The 19,996-nt window shown below is 42.3% G+C and overlaps 1 protein-coding gene and 1 long non-coding RNA gene across 4 annotated transcripts in view; one reads left to right on the forward strand and one right to left on the reverse strand.

Annotated features, from left to right (window-relative positions):
* Window positions 1-3,259, reverse strand: part of LOC149873534 (uncharacterized) — a 69,557-nt gene extending 66,298 nt beyond the window's left edge. For 2 of the 3 annotated variants that reach the window (XR_016442261.1, XR_016442260.1), the window contains exon 1: window positions 3,085-3,259. This is a non-coding gene — a long non-coding RNA (uncharacterized LOC149873534). The remainder of the gene's footprint in view (window positions 1-3,084) is intronic. The other variant, XR_016442259.1, reaches the window with a different exon arrangement.
* Window positions 1-19,996, forward strand: part of DNAH8 (dynein axonemal heavy chain 8) — a 329,691-nt gene that overhangs the window by 222,661 nt on the left and 87,034 nt on the right. The window contains exons 66-70 of the mRNA XM_090046651.1: window positions 431-549; window positions 6,741-6,844; window positions 12,346-12,522; window positions 14,473-14,640; window positions 19,260-19,472. Of these exons, the coding sequence (XP_089902777.1) occupies window positions 431-549; window positions 6,741-6,844; window positions 12,346-12,522; window positions 14,473-14,640; window positions 19,260-19,472 (781 nt within the window). The remainder of the gene's footprint in view (window positions 1-430; window positions 550-6,740; window positions 6,845-12,345; window positions 12,523-14,472; window positions 14,641-19,259; window positions 19,473-19,996) is intronic.

Below are 19,996 nucleotides of genomic sequence, written 5' to 3' on the forward strand. Positions count from 1 at the left end.
AGTGGAATAGTTAAATAACTACAAAATATTGTCACCAATTGTTTTATGTCATTGTAATAGATGAAGTTATAATCAGCTTTCCCAGTTTACAGAAGTGAAAGTAGTATGCCAATAAACACAAAGTCCATAAACACTAATTGCAAGGATAGTACAGCTATGTTACCTTTTTTCTCACTGTATAAGAATGAAAAGGATAGAATAAATTTTAATATAGCTTTTATGGGTAACTGGACATAAGTTTTAATTGTCATCGTTATTCTAAAGAAATACTGGGATTTTTTACTTCATTTAAATGCTTTTTTCCCTATATTTTTAACAGTAATTACATTACAATTAAGATCTACTTTGTAAAACCTATATTTAAAGCAAAAAATGAAAGCCACAATATTGTTCTATATTAAATAAGAGCTATTGATATTCTGTCTTTCAGATATCGAAGAAGAGCACATGTTACACCCAAATCTTATCTCTCTTTCATAAATGGTTATAAAGAAGTTTATGCTGATAAGCTAGAAAATATTAATGAACAAGCTGAACGCATGCAAATAGGTATGATGGATAGGGGTTAAAGATAACTTCTCATATGCGATCTCAGATGTGTTTTTATAGTGCGGTATCTTATTCACTGATCATTTAAGATAAATCCAGTAGCCCAAACTAGAATTCTACAAGTTTAACATGTATAAATATGTGTTCATAATATGGCCAAATTGATTGGTCTGAAAAAGGCACAGACAAACATTAAAAAGTGGTTTAATAATCTATTTGACCATTCTCTGTAAGAAAATAAAATGTTTAATATTTTCAGTTTACCTTTTGTAACAGAAAATACAAGTTGAAAATAGCCAGAAATAACACCTTTCTAATTGGCTTAGATTTAAAAAAGGCAGCATAAAGTTACCTCACTTTTTCATGAAGTTCCTGCATTAGTAGTGGGACTTCAGGGCAAAGATATTGCTTTGCCTACCACTTCACCTACTATTTTAAATATGGCTGGAGTTGAGAGTATGAGGAAAGTGATAGGCTTTTGCTGCCTCTGCTGCTGATACCTGTAATAGTTTATAAAAGAACTTCCTTAAGTTCATTATTATAATTAAAACAGGTAATGCTATTTATTATTAAGACTGACCCATATTTCTCATTACAAGACTCTGTTTTCATTTGCTTGTAACTTTGTAAGAACTTTACCATTCAGAATGAAATTGTCCATGTTAAATATTTGCCTCAAGTGAGGATGATCTAAGCAGGGATGTTAAAGATATGGCTTATGGGGTGGATCCAGCCTACAAAGCCACATCATCCAGCCTGTGGTGCTGAGTGTAAATCTCGGACTGGACCTGCACATTGCATGCCCTGGACTGGCCGGCCCCACATGCAGCATGTGCCATCCGGACCCCTGCATGCTGCACGTGGAGGCAGTCTGGCATACACTCATGATTCAATGAGCCAGTGCATGTGCTACACATGTCATGCAACACCTGCCTGTGCACCAAGTCCAGCTGCTGGCCAGCTTTGTGCTCCACATGCAGCCTGTGGGTTATGATGAGTTTGATACCCATGATCTAGAGGTTTCAATATTGCTGATGGAACATGGGATTGTCAATACAATAATGAAATTTGTTCTTTTCAATTTTTTAAAAAAAATTCCAGTCTTCATTAATTGAATATTCAAGATGACAATGAACTGCTTCAAAGCTGGAAATGGCCAAATTTGAGGCTGCTTTTGCTACTTGAATCTATCTCCTTGTTTATATGCATGTATATGCATGATCTGACCTCAATACCTGCAAAGCTCCTCAAATAATCTATTGTGAAGCACCTTAAGGAGTACAAGGTAATCAGGAGTAGCCAACATGGATTCACTAATTGAGTAATTGAGTGAGTCATGCCTGACCAACCTGATTTTCTTTTGTGATAAGGTGACAGGCTCTGTGTATGAGGGAGAACAGTGGATGTGATAAAAACCTTGCTAGTATGACACTCATCCATGACATTCTCATTAACAAGCTAACAATATAAGACTAGATTAAAGTAGTGTAAAATAGTTGAATCATCTTGCTCAATGAGTAGTCCTCAGTGGCTCAGTGTCTAGTTGGAAGGAGGTATCAAGTGGGGCTCCCCAGGATTCTGTCCTTCGTCCAGTATTGTTTAACATCTTTATTAATGGATGATGGAATTGAGTAGATTCTTAATAAATTTGCAGATGACACCAACTTGGGTGGAGCTGCAGGCATTTTGGAGGGGAGGGCTAGGATCCAGAATGACCTGGATAGACTGGAAAAATTATTCAAAATCAGTGAGCTGAGATTCAGTGAGGACAAGTGCAGAGTTCTGCATTTGGAATGGAATAATTGCATGCACAAATACAGATTAGGAATGATTGGCTAAGCTGTAGTACAGCAGAGAAGTTCCTGAGGCCATGAGCTGAATAATAGCCAACAGTGTGCTCTTATTGCAAAAAAGGCCAACAGTAAAATGGGTTGTATTGACAGGAGTGTCACTTGCAAATCAATGGAAGTGATTTTTCTGCTCTGTTTGGCCTCACCTGGAGTACTGTGCCCATTCTTAAATCCCACAGATTGCAAAGATTATAGCAAAGAGTGATAAAAATGATTAGGGGCCTAGGAGGCAAGGCTTACGAAGAAAAGTTGAAAGAACTAGGGTCAGGAGAAAAGAAGACACGATTTGAAAAAAATGTTCAAATAGCTGAAAGGTGATTATGGAGAGGGTGGAGATGGGCTTTTCTCAGTGGCTGTAGGGGACAGGAGTAGAAGCAATGGTTTCAAGCTGCTGCAGAGGAAATTTTAGGTTGAAGATGGAACTTTCTGAGGGTGCTCAAGCATTGGAGCAGGCTACCTAGAGTAATTTTGGAATCTCTATCCCTGGAAATTGTCAAGGGTAGGTTGAATAGACACTTGGCTGGGATGGTTTAGTCAGGGATAATTCTGCCTTAAGCGCAGGGCTAGTCTAGACCTCATGGCTAGGTACAGACAACCAAAAAGCCCAAGGCTGAATCAATTCACTCTTTGCAGGTTAGTTTAAACTGCACAAATTAAATTAAAACAGAGTTGAACAGACACTTACCTTTGATTCAGGAAATGCAGCCACATGCCTGCAGTATCTCAGGCCAGCTGCCTGGAGGCACTGCAGCATGGCTCTCTGTTTGTGTGTTCACTTCTTCCTGCTGCCCCTGAGGTCTTGGATTTGCAGTTCAGAAGTATAAGAGCAGCACTCCGCAGCATTGTTCATCATTTCCTCTTCCTGCTTCCAGATGCTTTTGGGATTTGTAGTTCACAGTTGCAGCCAGCAGTTAGTTTGAACAGGGGAAGGGGTGTTTAACTCCCTCCCTTGGCTACAGACCACAGCTGGGCTTTGCCTGGAGGGGGCAGTCCCTCCCACTTTCAGACTGGGCTGCATCTCCAGCTGGGCTTGCCACCCCCTCCCCTCTCGTCAGCCAGCTCTCACTACTCCAGCTAGCGAGCAGAGGGGTAGGGCCAGCCCTGCTCTCTGGAGCAGGCAGCACAGCACAGCCCCGGGCTGCAAAATGCTACGATACTGGAGGACTCTGATTTAACTTGAACCAGGAAGGGGACTAGAACAGAAGTTTCATAAACTGGTTGAGCCAGATCAGTTAAGTCAGATACTATATTCAACCCAGTTTATCTTAAACCAGTTTCAGCCATTTTGAAACTGGTTTATGTGCACTAAGCTTCCATTCTATTACAAATTTAAGCCAGTTTCTGATCACTTAAACTGGTTTATGTGTAAGTTCTGTCCCTAACCTGTAAGTTTACTTCCAGCCCTACTTTCTTATGATCTTATGATTCATAATATATGATTTAGTCATGATTTATGATATAGTCTTTAATTGCATGACTACATGCAATTTTTTCTATGATACATCTACTTCATTTATTGCACATTAAGGATAATGTTCACTTAATTGGCAGATATTCTATATCTATCTTTGTTTATCATTGTGTGGCCCAATGTTTTATATACTGCGTGCTGTTGAAACCCCTCTCTGAACATAGGTTTATTAATTTACTCCTGCATTATGGCAGTCATCACAAATATCTTCACAAATACTGTATGATTTATTTTCAGAATTACCCTGTAAGGTAATGTATTATTAAGGCCATTTTGTAAATATGAAACTGAAATGAAATTTCTGGGAATATTGTTTATGATGCTGCATCAAATAGCTGTGTGGGTCTGGTGAGGTGATCCAGTTGCTATGGCGTTTATTTGCAAGAGTGCTGTTTTGAAGTAAAAGCTTCACCAAATATGCATGGCTTGTTCTTAATTCAGCAACCAATTGTAAATTAAGCATATTGTGATTCACCTGGATATGAATTATCTTGGTTCTACTGTATTAGAACAGTGAATCTAAACCAGGGTGCCATGGTACCTAGCCATGCTGTGAGATCCTTTTAAGGGTGCCATGAGGTGCCACACACAAGTCTTTGAGAATTCGTGATCTCAAGTTAGATTTCTGTTTGGAAATCAGTAGAGTAAAATACACATATAGACAAGCATTTAAAGGGAAGAGTTACTGATACATTAACTGGAGTTCTTTGAGATGCTTTATTTTCTTATCTGCCTCTCCATATCGTATTTTAACCCATTAAATTAATCATAGAATCATAGAAGTAGGGTCGGAAGGGATCTTGTAGATCTTCAAGTCCGACCCCCTGCCTGGGCAGCAGAAAAAACTGGACTCAAATGATCCCAGCTAAGTAGGCATCAAGCCTCCTCTTAAGGGTAGGAGCCAGCACCACTTCCCTTGGAAGTTGGTTCCAGATCCTAGTCACCCTAACTGTGAAGTAGTTCTTACGGATGTCTAATCTAAACCTACTCTGCAACAACTTGTGGCCGTTATTCCTTGTTATGCCAGGGGGTGCTAGGGGAAACAAGGTCTCTCCCAAACCCTTCTAGTTCCCCCTAGTGAGTTTATAGATGGTCACCAGGTCCCCCCTCAAGCCTTCTCTTGTGAAGGCTGAACAGGTTCAGGTCCCACAGTCTCTCACTGTAGGGTCTGCCCTGTTGTCTCTGGATCATTCAGGTGGCCCTCCTCTGGACCATCTCAGTGTTGTCCACATCCCTCCTGAAGTGGGACGCACAGAACTGGACACAGTACTCCAGCTGTGGCCTGACCAGTGTTGCATAGAGGGGGAGGATCACCTCCTTGTCCCTGCTAGAGATGCACCTGTGGATGGATGAAAAGGTGCGGTTAGCCCTGCCAACCGTGACCTCGCATTGTTGGCCCATGTTCATCTTGGAGTCAGTAATGACTCCAAGATCCCTTTCTGCTTCTGTGCTTGACCCCATCTTATAAGTGTGCTGCTGGTTACTACTGCCCAAGTGCAGCAGCCTGCACTTGTCAGTATTGAAGCGCATCCTGTTTTTGCTAGCCCACCCCTGTAACCTATCCAAGTCTTGCTGCAGTCTTTCCCTCCGTACTAGTGTGCTTACCTCACCCCAAATTTTGGTGTCATCAGTGAATTTAAATAGGGTGCTTTTCACCCTGTCATCCAAATTGCTGATAAAGAGATTGAACAGCACGGGCCCAAGAACCGAGCCCGGGGGGACTCTGCTGATCACTTCTCCCCGGGTCGAATATGACCCATCCACCACCACTCTCTGAGTGCGACCCTTCAGCCAATCTGCAATCCATCTGACTGTGTAGGCATCAATGCCACAGTCGCCCAATTTTTTAATGAGGATGGGGTGGGAGATGGTGTCAAAGGCCTTGCTGAAGTCCAGAAAGGTAATATATAATATATGCCTGGATAGTTTTTCATTGTTAGTAATGTCCCATCCATGAAAATCAAGGCTAGTTTGTCTGTTGTCTTGTGCCTCATGCCATCATTTATGTAGGAGTTCCAGTTATGCTAAGCTATAGTTAAGCTAAAGATCTGAAAAGGAGCTCAGGAAGAACAGGCCACATGACTGCTGTATGTCCTAACAAAAAATGTAAAAAATAAAAACACACTAATGAGTGAAAAACTGACTCAAAGAAGGGAGAAGCATAAACAGTAACTGAATAGCTCAAGAAGTAATATAAAAATAAGAACACATTAATGAGGCAGAGATAAAAACTGAAAATGCAGGTGTGCAGGCTTGGTGAAAGAGACAAGTAGAAATAAACATCTCAATATGTAGACAGATAAACTTGGTGTGAGATTAAGGTATTTTGGGTATAAATACAAGGGCTACTAGATTCGTTTTTCATAGTTACCTTGGGGAGCGTGATTGATGTAGTGCGTAACTATCTGTCACAAGCAAGATTCACTAAATTGGGCTGATTGTTAAACAAACCAGTTGGTGTACTGACCAAGTGACAGTAAATGTACCTGAGTTTTGTCACTGAACATGAAGTCAAGTCCTTTTTTCTGTATCACCCATGGAATTTGGAAGGCTGCTTGCTAGCATCCACCTTCCAGAACGCACAGAACCCAGCAGCCTGCATGTCCAAAGTGACAGCAGCAAAAGACCACCAGAGAAAGCACTCCTATGCTTCAAAACAACCATTTGCACTTGTGAAAAATAAATATAAAGCACAATCAGATCAGAATGCTATTTTTATGTCTTTTGTCTCATTTTATGCAGGTGTTAATGAGTATAGAAATTTCAGGGAAAAATTAGATCCTTAGGATCCATAGCTATAATAAATGATAACATTAGCAGAAAATATCAATCTTTACCTTTCTGAATTGCTATTATATTATATTTGATAGGTCTCTCTAAGCTGATGGAAGCCAGTGAATCTGTAGCTAAACTCTCTCAGGAGTTGGCAGTTAAAGAGAAGGAACTGGCTGCAGCTTCTATAAAAGCAGATAAAGTGAGTACTGGAGTGTTAAACCCACTTCTGATCTATATCCATTACAAAAGTAGCAAAAAATAGCTTAGAGGACTACAATAGTGTAAAAGGTCTACAATCTTCCCCACGTCAGGAACCTCTCCATGTAATAAGTACAAGAAAATAGTGTATGCCGTTGTTCAGAAAGGGAGTGTGGTCTCAGCACATGATTCTGATTCTTCAGCACATCTTCCACAGTATCTGTCAGGCTAGGAACAGACATTCAAAAAGCCTGAATCTGAATTGATTCACTCTTTGAAGGTAAGTCTAATCTGCCTAGGCTGAACCAGTTTGTAACTGTTCAGATATCCCCTCTGGACTGAAGAAATGCAGGTACATGCCTGCAGTGGCTCAGGCTAGAAGCCAAGTGGGGTAGGGGTAGTGGTGCTAGAGCAGCCCTCCCTTCCCATTGATAGTGCTGAGCTGAGGAAGGAGTGTGGCTATGCCCACCAGGATGATCTGGTTAGGGAGATGTTCCCCCATCCCCACCTTGCTGTTGATAAGAGCATTTAGTTACACAGCAGGAAGTTGTACAGGGAGTTGTTAGCATTTATCAGCCCATCAAACAAAACAAAATGCTCTCTCATTAGTTTAAGCTCTTCTTAAACAGCTTTTTCCAAGGAAGAAATGGAGGAACATTACCAGCTATCTATTAATTAACTCCAAAAAGCCCTAAGCCAACACTGTCCTATCTGCCTTTGTCCTGTTTCCCACAGCCCAGACCATAGTCAGCATGTGGTATGCTGGCTAATGCTGAGAGGTGTCTGTGTAAAGCAGAGGGAAGGGGGAGTCCCACTTGAGCTGGGAGCGGTGGGAGGATGGGGAGCCAGGAGGAGGCCAGTCAGATGCCACTGTACCTGCGGTCTCTGCCGGAGCTCCCGCCAGGGAGCAGAGGTGAGGGGCTATCCCAACCCTCTGGAACATAGAGCCCCTCCCAGGGCTGCAAAGCCTCTGGGATGCTGGGGGACTCTGATTTAACTTAAACCAGGAAAGGGTTTGGGACAGATGTTGAATAAACCAGTTTGACCCAAATCAGTTAAGTCTGATACTACATGCAACCAGGTTTATCTCAAAGTGGTTTCAGCCATTTTCAAACTGGTTTATGTGCACTGAACATCTGTTCTGTTACAGGTTTAAACCACTTTTTGATCATTTAAACCAGTTTATGTGTAATGTCTGTCCCTAGCCTTACTGGATCTCCTGAAGAAGCCCAAAGAATTGAAAGCTGCCACTGTTCGGTCAAACTCATGAGGGAGAGAAGTGGTAGGAAGGCTAGATAAGAAATAATTCTCCTCACATGCCCAATTTCTTTTTGTATCTCCATGAGCACTGGAGCTCATTTTTGGTCTCATTGACTTTGTAGTGCAACTTGCCTTGCGGCTGTTAATAGTAAAAGTTTGGTTTATATATGTGTTTAATTAGGCAATTTGTTAATCGTTGGTAGCTGAGGCAGACATTCCTTTTCTTCTGGGAGAATCATCATTCTCCCAGTAGAAACTACAAGTATGCAGGTGTTCAGGCTGAGCAAAATTGGCTGCCCTAGGAGTAAAATAACCCAGGAACAAGTATGGAATGTCTCCTAGGAGAGTTTCTGTTAGAAAGCTGAATACCTGCACACTTTTCCACAGCTTAACTCTTCCTGGGGACCAGGTGGAGTGGAGCTGGGGGAAAGGCTCCCATGCCTCCACAAGACCAGTTCTAAAGAAGGCTCAGGGGTAGCTGCTCCCACTTATTTTGTAGACTGGGAGGAGAGAGGAGGAGGAGCCACCAGCTGTTCCTCACCTGTTTCTCACTCCAGAGTTCCTGATGTGAGAAGCTTTGCCACATCACTCCCTCTGCTCGACTGCCAGACGCTGGAAGCAGACCAATAGGGAGCAGCACAGCCCCCTGCATGCTTCTTACACTGGACTTCTTAGTGTGAGAAGCAGTGGGGAGGGGTTAGGGAGTGGGGAGGGCCAAGAGAAACCAGTTAGTTGGGAACCAAATCCAGGGAGGCTTTCCGAAGGGTAGCAGAGCAAATCCAGGTCCCACTCCTTATACCAAAGTCCCAGGTATATGGAGTAAGCAGGGGCTTTGCCCCACTGCATCATCCCCTGGGCTCCCCAGCACTTATAGAAATGAACTTCTTTTTGTGGCCTGAGTCAGTTTTATGTTAGGCAAATTTATCATTGTTCAGTTCTTAGCTGTAGCATACTAGATCCAGGAAGAAAGGTCGAATTTCAGTTGTTTGTCTTATATAATTTCAAAATATCCGAGTATTTCTGCATGATCTTGGTCTGGTGTATTATATATAAGGAACTTGTTACACTTTAAGGTTCTTAAATGTTGATTGTTGTTAGTGTTAGTTTGAATTTAGAGTAATTACACTTTCAGGCTAAAAACCTTCTTTGACTCTCCTTGACCTATGTAGCTGTGACTTGCCACTAGAGAGCTGGCAAGTAGGGGACTGACTAGGAGCTACCTTGTGAGTTGCCTACACAGAACAGGATGGGGCAGGAGGTGGACACTGCATCCTGGGATGATGGAGGACTGAAACTTTGGCGGCTTGTCTCTGGGGAGTGGCCACACATTTGTGAAACACAAGCTGGGCAACATGGATCAGACATAAACCTGACCTGGAATGGTGTAACTTTAAGGGCACAGAGAAAAGTGACAATTTTCACCTGATGTAGCCACAGAAAGCAATCTATAGTTGTGACCAAACACAAGTGTGTGGCTGCAGACTGTTTTAAAAATGGCCCATCAGGCGAAATGTTGAACCTTCATTGCATGAGTGGTCACATGAATATATTTCAAAAGTGTCTTCTGCATAGGTGGAGGGAGAAAAAAATTGGGGTGGGGGGGCTGAGCACGTGCGCACCCTCCCAACAGGTAAGTCTGTGGGGGGAGGGGAGGAGAGAGTGGGGCTGGGACTAAGGCACGGGAATAAGCCACAGCTCATCTGGGGCTTGGGGAGGGGGGTGGTTCCTGCCACTGTATGTGCCACAGGAGGGCATGGGGGGGCATGTGCCCCTGGATCTGCATGGGGCAGGGCAGGCTGTTGCTGTGGGCTGGGGCTGCACCGGGCTCTTCCTGGTGGAGGCTGTGCTGTGTTGTGCTCAGGGCAAGTGGCAGTGGCACTGGGATGGGAGTGGAGGGACCACAGCAAATTTTGGGGTGGCTGCAGCCCCTCCCCTCTATAGCCCCCTCCCAGTTCCATGGCTGCCTGCCCCAAGCACAGGGTGGCCAAGCCCCACCCCTCTCCAGGAAGAGCCCAGCAACACCCTGGCCCCAGCCTGCAGCAGCACTCTACCCTGCGCCATGCAGATCTGGGGACACATGCCCCCCTTGCCTGCCGGGGTGTGCGTAGCAGCAGGAGCCGCAGTGCCCAGACAAGCTGCCCTAGGCTGCCCCAGACTGTGCCAGCCCCACTTCCTTACTCACTGCTGCCTGTGTGCCCCACCCCACTCCTGCTGCAGCTGTGGGAAGCCCGTGGCCAAGCTGCATTGTGACCCTACTGCTGCCCTGTATTTGGGAGGGGCGTGCCCCATTAGCCCCCTGCCTTCCGCTGCGTATGGTCTTCTGTAACTTCTGTCTCCCAGCTTTGTGCTGCCTCCCAGCTTTGAGCTGTTTTCAGAATGGGAGAGGGGAAAGGGAGTGGAGGGAGTTCAGTTTGGGACGTTTTCAGCCCTTGCTGGAGGGTGAGGTGGGTATATTGAAGCCCCCTCCCCGGCCCCCAAGGTGGAAGGGCTTCAGTACAGCCACCCCTGCCTTCAACACTGGCTGGGGAACTCCTAAAATGAGGTTCCTCTCCTCTCTCCCCCTCCTCATTTTGAAACAGGGACAAGCTGGGAGAGAGGAGGGGCAATTTCTGAGTGAAACTGGCTGCAGGTTCACAGCCAGCAGGTAGACTCCCCTCCTCCCTGGAGAACCAACAATGAACTTCTGTTTGGTCCAGGTGATCATGGTTACTCAGAACACTTCCTGCAAAGCCTTCTGAGTTACAGTGGTGAGCTGCGCTCCTGTTTGAGCCCTAAGATGCCTAAAAGATGCTTAAAACTAGTTTACACATCTTATTGTGTGGACAATCCAGGGGTTAATTGTTCCCTGAGCTGACTAAAATTAATGCGAAACAGTCCTAAGGGCAATTAAACACCATCTTTATAAAAGGGAATACAAATATCCTGATCCTGTTTTAATGAAAACGTTGCTACAGGTAAGTGGGTTAGTTAAGTGGTTTAGCTGAGTCTCTGAAAGATACCTTCACACCTCTGAATGGAAGGTGCTTTCTTGAGTTAAGATATTGAAGGAAGGAGGAAAAGGAGGAACATGTTTTTGCTTTTACTTCAGCATTGACCCCTTTTATCCACTTAAGTAGACAACATTGCTTGTGTGAAGGATATAGGTATTAATTTGGAAGCAGAACATGCAATTTTCATATTTGTCACCTTTGACTTTCTAAGTTTGGTGACCTTTTGCAGGGGTGTAGGTTGTAGCCATGATGGTCTAAGGGTATAGGCAGACAAGGTTCTTAGGGTAAATCCAATATCTTTGTTGCAGTTTTTGGTGTTCTTTGTTGCAATTTTGAAAAAAAAGAAATGAACAAATAAGCAACTATAAAATTGAATAGAATCCAAACTGTGTAAGCAAGCTAACTTTAAATTGGAGACTCTGCTCATCAAGTCGGGGGTTCCATTGATACGAATACCATTATCAAGCAGACTTGATAATCTACAATAAGAATTCAAGAAAAATGCGGGCTTTTTAACATCTTGAACTTGGAAGAACCAAGGCAAAATCTCTCATAAACAAAGGTATACTTATGCCAGCAGAGACGTCTTGTTGCACCTGGCTTTATTTGTGTTGTGGCAAATACATTCACTTTACCAAGTGACAGAACAGTGTGGGGGGGGGTGGATTGCGGTGGTTATAATTTACCTGTTTTCTGTCAGCTTCACTTAAGTTTAAAGAAGGAAAATATTTCTCCTAATCCTCTGAAGAGACAATCTACAGTTTGGACCATAAAAAAATGAGACCTTACTGTTCTTCAACAGCAGTCTTCTGTATAGCAAATTAACTCTGCTTTATCTCTCCATGCATCTTTCTTAAGTCTCTGTTTAATTTTGTACATTCCATTCTTGCCAACCATCTAACCATGCCACTGCCTTTGAGTCAATAACTGTTATTGGTTTATGAAGCATATGTATACATTATAGAAATCACAGTGATGTCCAAGCACAATTTCTACATTTGGGATTAGGCTTTTTAACTCTTGGATACCTGCCCAGATAACAAAATCAAGTCCTGTGGTTCCAGGTATATTTCTTGCATAATTGTGTGTGTGTGTGTGTGTGTGTGTGTGTGTGTGTGTGTGTATCATGTATATATAGATCATGTATAAGAAATGCTAAATAAAAACAATAGTTTAGATTTGGATGTCATTGCATTTGCAAAGTATTAATTCATTCCATTTTTTCATATATTTTTTTTAATCTTAATGTTAGGTGCTGGCAGAAGTTACAGTAAGTGCTGAAGCTGCAGCTAAAGTGAAAAATGAAGTCCAGGGTGTGAAAGACAAAGCACAAAAAATTGTAGATGAAATTGATTCAGAAAAAGTAAAAGCTGAGACCAAATTGGAGGCAGCTAGACCAGCTTTAGAAGATGCAGAAGCTGCACTGAATGTAAGTAATTAATTTATATTTTCATGAATTTACTGGACATTGACTCATATGTTGAAAGAATGAATAATTCTACCAGAACAAAGCTTCATGTCATTTTGAGTTTTCATTCTGTTAATTTCATATTCAAATCTTTTGTTAGTAGTTGTGGAGCTCACATTTTACTTCAAAATGCATGCTGAATTCCTCTTTGAGAGGGACAACTTACAAAAGAACCATGGGAGAAAGAGGTGATGTAGAAAAATAAAGCAGTAGTAACTTATATTGGAGCAATCTGCTGCTTAAATTACTAGTAAGTGGGCATGTGTACATGGGATGCTATGTTGCTGTAGCTATGGTAATGTAGCATCAGCAGGCACTAACCATGACACGACCCCTACTGCACAGTAGGGTTAGAAATGCTAAAGCAAGTACTAAATGACTGTGCAATACCAATCATGCAGTGGGGCGCACATGTAGACGCACCTAGTATATAACAAGAAAAATATTCATAGAATCATAGAAGTAGGGTCGGAAGGGACCTTGTAGATCTTCAAGTCCGACTCCCTGCCTGGGTGGGAGAAAAGACTGGACTCAAATGAGTCCAGCCAGGTAGTCATCAAGCCTCTTCTTAAAGATCCCCAGGGTAGGAGCCAGCACCACTTCCCTAGGAAGTTGGTTCCAGCTCCTAGCCGCCCTGATCGTGAAGTAGTTCTTGCGGATGTCTAACCTAAATCTACTCTCTAATAATTTGTGTCCATTGTTCCTTGTCATGCCAGGGGGCACTAGGGGAAACAGTGTCTCCCCTAAACCCTTCTAGTCCCCCCTAGTGAGTTTATAGACAGTCACCAGGTCTCCCCTCAGCCTTCTCTTGTGAAGGCTGAACAGGTTTAGGTCTTTCAATGTAGGGTCTGCCCTGTAGTCCCTGGTTCATATGGGTGGCCCTCCTCTAGACCCTTTCAATGTTGTCCACAATTCAGACAATTGCAATTCAGAAAAAATCAAGCATCCTCTCCAAATTGAAATCTATTCTGATGATAGAATGAACCAAACTTGCAAAATCATCATGCAAGATGCTCTTATAAATTACATGCCCCCGGGCACATTTGTATGAGATGCCGACTGTGCAGTAGCCAAATAATACTGCACCGTAGCATGTCATGGGATGGACAGTGCTAATACACTACTGCATAGTATTATTAGGCTACTGCACAGTAGCATCACTTAAAAAACATTCGCAGGCACACAGTAACCAGTGTCTCGTGTAGATGCACCCTGCATCTACATGCACCTTGACAATTCCATTTTGTGGCTGTGGTTACCTCTTTGCTAAGCAAATAGCAGAATGCATATATATTTTCAGGAATAAATTCACTTGCTAGTTTTGAAATGGCCTTTTGTTTAGCAGTACCCTAATTATTTGAGTGATTATGTATTTAAGCTGTACCCTAAAAGTAATACTAATAAAAAGTCAAAGAGTAACGGCTCGGGACTTTACTAACTTTGCCAGGCAAGAAAAGAATGTATTTGCTTTCACAGTAGTTGGCCATATTAACCAAATACTCATATAGCCCATTTTCTAGCCTTGTGTATTGTATTGCCAAAAACATTATCCTGAAATATAAACTCTTAAAAGTGTAAACTATACATCTTTTTTCAGTCTCTTAAAAGCTTAATTCCATAATGTCAGTATTATGTGTTTTTGATTTTGATTTTCAGATCTGTTTCATTGCATTGAGAAAATATTTCTGAAATGCGTATTGATTCAAATATATTTCAGCGGTGTGGAATGGCAGTGTTTGGTAAAATAATCCCAATAATTTATCTACCAGGCATTTATAAATCTAACTTCCCTCAATGAAAGATGCATAGAAAGAATAACAGTAATAATAAAATGCTGAATGAAAAAGAACTTATTAAATAGTACTTGGGAAGTAATTCTACAGTAATTCTACTTTATTTTCCACAATACAGACCATCAAACCAGTGGATATTGCCACAGTTAGGAAGCTTGCAAAACCCCCTCATCTAATCATGAGGATCATGGATTGTGTTCTGTTACTGTTCCAAAAGAAAATAGACCCAGTTATGCTGGATCCAGAAAAGCCTTGCTGTAAGCCATCCTGGGGCGAGTCACTAAAAGTAAGTAGCATTTCTAAGCAAGGAGTCTTGAACAGTTTCTTTAAAAAATGGCAATATGAAAAAAATCAATGAACTTATATTCTAAATCCTTGTTCAAAATAGGGACATAGGTCTGTAAAATGGACACAAACTTATAGTTGTACAGCAACATTAATATGCAGAAAGATTTGACAAAACAAATCTTGCTACATATTTACTGTGATGTGTCTGTTGCTTAGAGATTTGTTGGGTAAATACAAAGTTGTGTCTAGACCCTTGTGATAAAATTGCAATGGATGTAAAACAAGGGGATATAGCATCTCTGTTCCCCTAATTCAGACTATTTCATTAGGCCAATTAATTTTAAAGTTTTAATAATAAAAGCCCTTTCTGCCCTTGTTTTCCTAGGGTATGGTATTCTGTTTCTCTTCAGTAGCTTGAATTGGTTTGTTTTGGGTTGTTTTTTGCCTATTGGGAGTTGAAGTTGGGGGAAGCGAGGGGGGTTCCTCCTAGGGGTTGAAGTTCTCCAGGTAGGCAGTCCGTTTTATTTTCACCAGAACTTTGTCTTGAATATTTAGGCTTTTAGCAAAACAAAAAAACAGTGCCTGCTGTGAAGTTTCCTTTCCCATTTCCCCATTTTTCTCTTGTTCAAAATAAGACTGGATAAGGCTAAGCTGATTTTGCTTGCCCCATCATAGATAAGAGAATGTTTTCCATACTTTACAAAAAATACAGTAAAAGATCTGTCTCCCTGTCAGGCAGCAAGGCAGCAGGCTAATTAAATTGCCACTAGTTGGCCCTTGTTATCTGAGTGGCCTGGTTGTCAGTGGCTTAACTCTCACAAGTTGGCACCAGTTGTCTCAGGTGTGGCTTACCACTTTGAAGCAGCAGCCCTTTTGGTGTCCAGCAACCTACTCGGCAAGATTTGTTTAGCTCTGCACTTTTGGATTTTCTGCTCCCAGTTTCCTAGGTCTTGCTTATTTGTTCCTAGTGTCTTTGGTCCTACTTGTGAATTCCTAGCTTCCTTTGCCCTGGGTCCTGCTTCCTGATTTAATCCTGATTCCTGCTGACCTGTTCCCAGTTCCAGACTCCAGCCCAGACCCTCTGTGCTTTTAAGACTATCTTGCCAGCTCATTGATCCATTGTGCTTCTAGACACCTGTCCTCTGACAGCCAGCTTCTGACTCATGGCTTAGATAGGTGATTGCCCATGAGCTATAGCAGCCTGCTTCAGACCCCCTGGCTAGTGACACCAGCCTGGATCCCTACCGTCATTCTGCCTGACCTCCCTTGGCTTGTGGTTCTACCCAGGGGGTGACTGCCTACCTTTTGTTCCCTATAGACCTTGGCTTCCTGACCTGCCTGCTTCTGATCCCCTGACCCTGGCTCTAGTATGGATCCTTGCTTCCCTGACTTTGCTGCTTCCTGAACCCCTGTGCTGTGACTCTCAATGGGCTAAGCCCTAACTGCTTGTGTCCCAGGTGTGCCCCTGACACTCCCAATAAACACAGATTTGAGTTTGCAAAACAGTTGGTTTTACCATCCTAACCCCCAATTGTAACAGCATGGAATATAGGACACTAATAGACCTAGAAACAGACCTGGCTCAAAACAGTTTTCAAGATATTCTTCCCTATTACAGAAAAAATCAGTCCACAGATTCTGTGTCCTTAAATGGGAAGTTTTCCTGTTTGAGCAAATAGGCTGCATCAACTTTGATCCATATGTAAGTAGTGCCTTCATTTATAATTCTTAAATGCATGTTGTTTAGGAAACTTTTGAGGTCCCTTCTAACCCTATGATTTTTATGACTCTATCATTAAGAAAGTACAGCTGGCAGTTATTTTGTGCTCCATCTACTAATGCTAACTTAGTTGAGGGATTCATGAAGGGACTTAGGAATGTTTGCCTTCCAGTCGAGAACACAGTATCAATATGGGACTTCAACCCAGTACTTATTCCACTTACAAAAATCTTTGAAAGATTGGTTCATATTTCATCTTTTAGTTAAGAAAACTTTCTTTGGGGATGTTAAATCTACTAGATGAGCAAGCAAACTACAGTCTCAGATAGATGACTGATCCTTCATTTACAGTCTTTCACCAGGACAAAGTGGTCCTAAGGCTGCAGCCTAAGCTTCTTCCCAAGTGATAACAGAATTCTACCTCAGTCTTAACGAGTCCAGTAATTTGCCAGTTTTTCCTTCAGACTTGACTCATACAGGTGAAGCAAAATGAAGCACCTTAGATATGAAGAGAACTCTAGGTTTTTATTTAAACTGGCTTGAGGAATTTGAGTAATCATCACTTTATTTCATATGAAGATAATAGTAGAAGACAAGCTATTACCTCGGTGCCTGTCTAAACAAGTCACACACATTTCTATACAAAGGTCTGAGAAACATCTTCTCACAGGACTTGGATCACATTTCAGAAGACAAAATGCAATTTCTTTGGCATGTTTTAAATGTGTCCTGATTTTGAAGATCTGTAAAGCTGCTATTTGGAACTCAATTCACACTTTAAAAAAATACTGCTGACCAAGGATCCAGGTTTTCTGTTTGCTGTGGAAAAACACAGAAAAGTGCACATTTCCTTCTTTAATGGATTTTTTCCTTTAAAGGGTAAAATGGGTAAAAGGGTAAAACCATGGGTTTCCTCTTGCAGAGTTCCAGTCTGCAAGGGGCTGCTTGGGGCTGAGGGGAGTAGGATGCCGGGCGTGTCATGTGCATGTGTACATACACATGCATGTGGGCAGCCAGGCAGTGGTGGACAGCAGCTCCCACAGCTCCCTCCAGGTAAGTCTATTGGGGGGGGGCACAGGTGACGCATTAGTGGGGAGCACGGATGATGTGTGTGGGGGCGAGGGGCAGGGCAACACAATGGGGGGCACACATGAACCCTGAGATTTCTGCACCCACCGCGGGGCACGAGCTGTCTCTGAGTCAGACGAGCTCCTGAGGAGCTGCGCAATTCTGTGCTGCCATTGCCATGACTCACCATGATGGCACAGTGCTCCTTCCCATGCTACGTCCCACCTGCTGGGCTGTGGAGGTGGCTCCTCTGGAGTTGGTCTGGCCTGGATGCAGCCCTGCACCCTACTGTGGGAACAGACATCTAGGGGGCATGTTCCCCCCCAGCCCCAGATCATTGTCTGTGTCCTCTCTTCCCTACACCCCACCTCCTCCCTTAAACACTGGGCAGTGGGTCGGGGGTGAGGGGCACTAGCAGGGCCGGGGGGTCTGTGGCTCAGGAGTGAGAGGCTCAAACAGGGGCAGGGGGCTATGAGTCAGCAGTGAGGGGTGCCAGCAGGCCTGGGGGGCTGTGGTTTGGGAGTGTGGGGCAGGAGCATTGATAGGGGCAGGGCACCGGCATATCAGGGCTGCTTAGCACCACAAAGCAGGACAGCCACAGATGGACCCACATCCTGGTGAGCGAAGGGGACAGAGAGAACTCTGATTTTCCATGATAAAAAACCCCCAAATCAAATGCCAAAATATATAAGTATTTAGAATATATTCATTATAAAGATTGAGGCACTGGTAGGCTTCGAAATTGCTTTCAAATTGTAAATATATCAATAAAATACTGTGTTCAGCTGATACATACATACATACATACACATATACATATACACAGAGAGAGAGAGAGAGGTGTTTTATTTTAATTGTGGAAAATGTGGATTTGGGGGGTTTTATTAGAGAGTTTGGGATTTTTAAATGGAAAAAAACAGGGTCCCTGCTACTGACTAACTCTAGCTTTTGGATCAAAAGCTCATTTTCTTATAGTATTACACTTGTTGCTGAACTAGGACTTCCTGGTCCACAATATGAAGAGTAGTTTGTCAACCTATATTTAGAATGTATTCAGAAACCTCTTGAGGAAGAAGTGAAAATTCACACCTGTAACTGCATGTCTGCAAAATGGATTCTACACATTCAAACTCCCTACCCTTCCTGAGCTGCCTTTTCCTTTTCCTCATAACACTGCTTAACCACTAGTACTCCCATCTAGTTTTTAACTTCTCTCTCAAAGAATTCAAGAACAGTAAGAGGAAGGGCAGCTCTGATGTGCAATTTTAGGAAATGTTTCCACCAGTCAAATCTACCACCTGTGGATACCATTATGAATATGTAGATGTTTCTTGAATAACTCCAGTCATAGGTGTGCAATCTTCATTACTTGAAGAGCTGAATCCTTGCGCTCGTATTCCCAATGTACTTTTCTCCTCTACCTTTGAGTTTTCTACACAGACCAGATTCTGTAATTAAGGAGAAGGAGCTGAAGCTGTTTGGAGCATTGCATTTAAACAGACATGGATGACTGTTGTTCAGCACCATGAGAGAGCTCCTCCCCACACAGACTGTCTTAGCGAGCATTCTGTGAACTGAACAATGAGGACAACATCCCAGAAGTGGAACTGCACAAAGACTCTTAAAACTCTTGTGATAATTATATAAACATTTAGGAGTAATTAGAACAGTAAAATTTGCTCTCTTCCTATTAGCTATACCAGTTTGTTGCTTGTAGAAAACTATTTTAGCATCTTTCCATAGCAAATACTTAAATGTGGAAGACTGAGATATTTAATAAAGAATAAGAACACATGTTCTATAAAGTTTTATTTTTTCTCTTTTTGTAGCTTATGAGTGGTCCATTTCTGCAGTCTCTCCAGCAATTTCCTAAGGACAGTATCAATGAGGAGACAGTAGAATTATTACAGCCTTATTTCAACATGGAAGATTATACTCTGGAGAATGGTAAAAAGGTCTGTGGTAATGTGGCAGGACTCCTATCTTGGACACAAGCCATGGCAATATTTTATAGCATTAACAGAGAAGTGTTACCTCTTAAGGTAAAAGAAACTCCTTGTTTTTAATATGTTAATAAAGTAGTTAATGGCTATACTGTTTCGGTTTTAGCAAAAATGTACTGGAAATGTACTGTTGTCTATAAAACTGATCTTGGAACTGCTGGTGTTTGATAAGAAACTTTCTCCTTTCTTCCTGTCCCTTCCAAAAAATAGAAGGGTTTCTCTTGTTTTTAATGCAGTTTACCTTAGTTAACTAATGTTTATTCAATGTTATTGTTAAAGCCTTTATTTCTCAGCGTTACTTATCTTCAAATCATAATGACTGAAAATAGTAAGAAATTAGGATTTAAAAGGTGCATTTTATGCAAAAAAAAGTGTCTTATAGGCAGGACACTTTGTACTTAGGATGCCATGATACTCCCTTATTAGAGTCTGCCTGGCATATTTTTCAGTTGGGGGTGAGTGCACTAGGAAATAAAACTTCAAAATCCTTTTTATTGGCATTATATTTGCGTAGATGAGTTTGCTTTTCCTTGCCTGAGCTACTTGATTTTATTCCACCTCCA

Source organism: Crocodylus siamensis, chromosome 1, assembly GCF_052110815.1.
Source record: "Crocodylus siamensis isolate JL-2025a chromosome 1, ASM5211081v1, whole genome shotgun sequence".
Lineage (NCBI taxonomy): Eukaryota > Metazoa > Chordata > Crocodylia > Crocodylidae > Crocodylus > Crocodylus siamensis.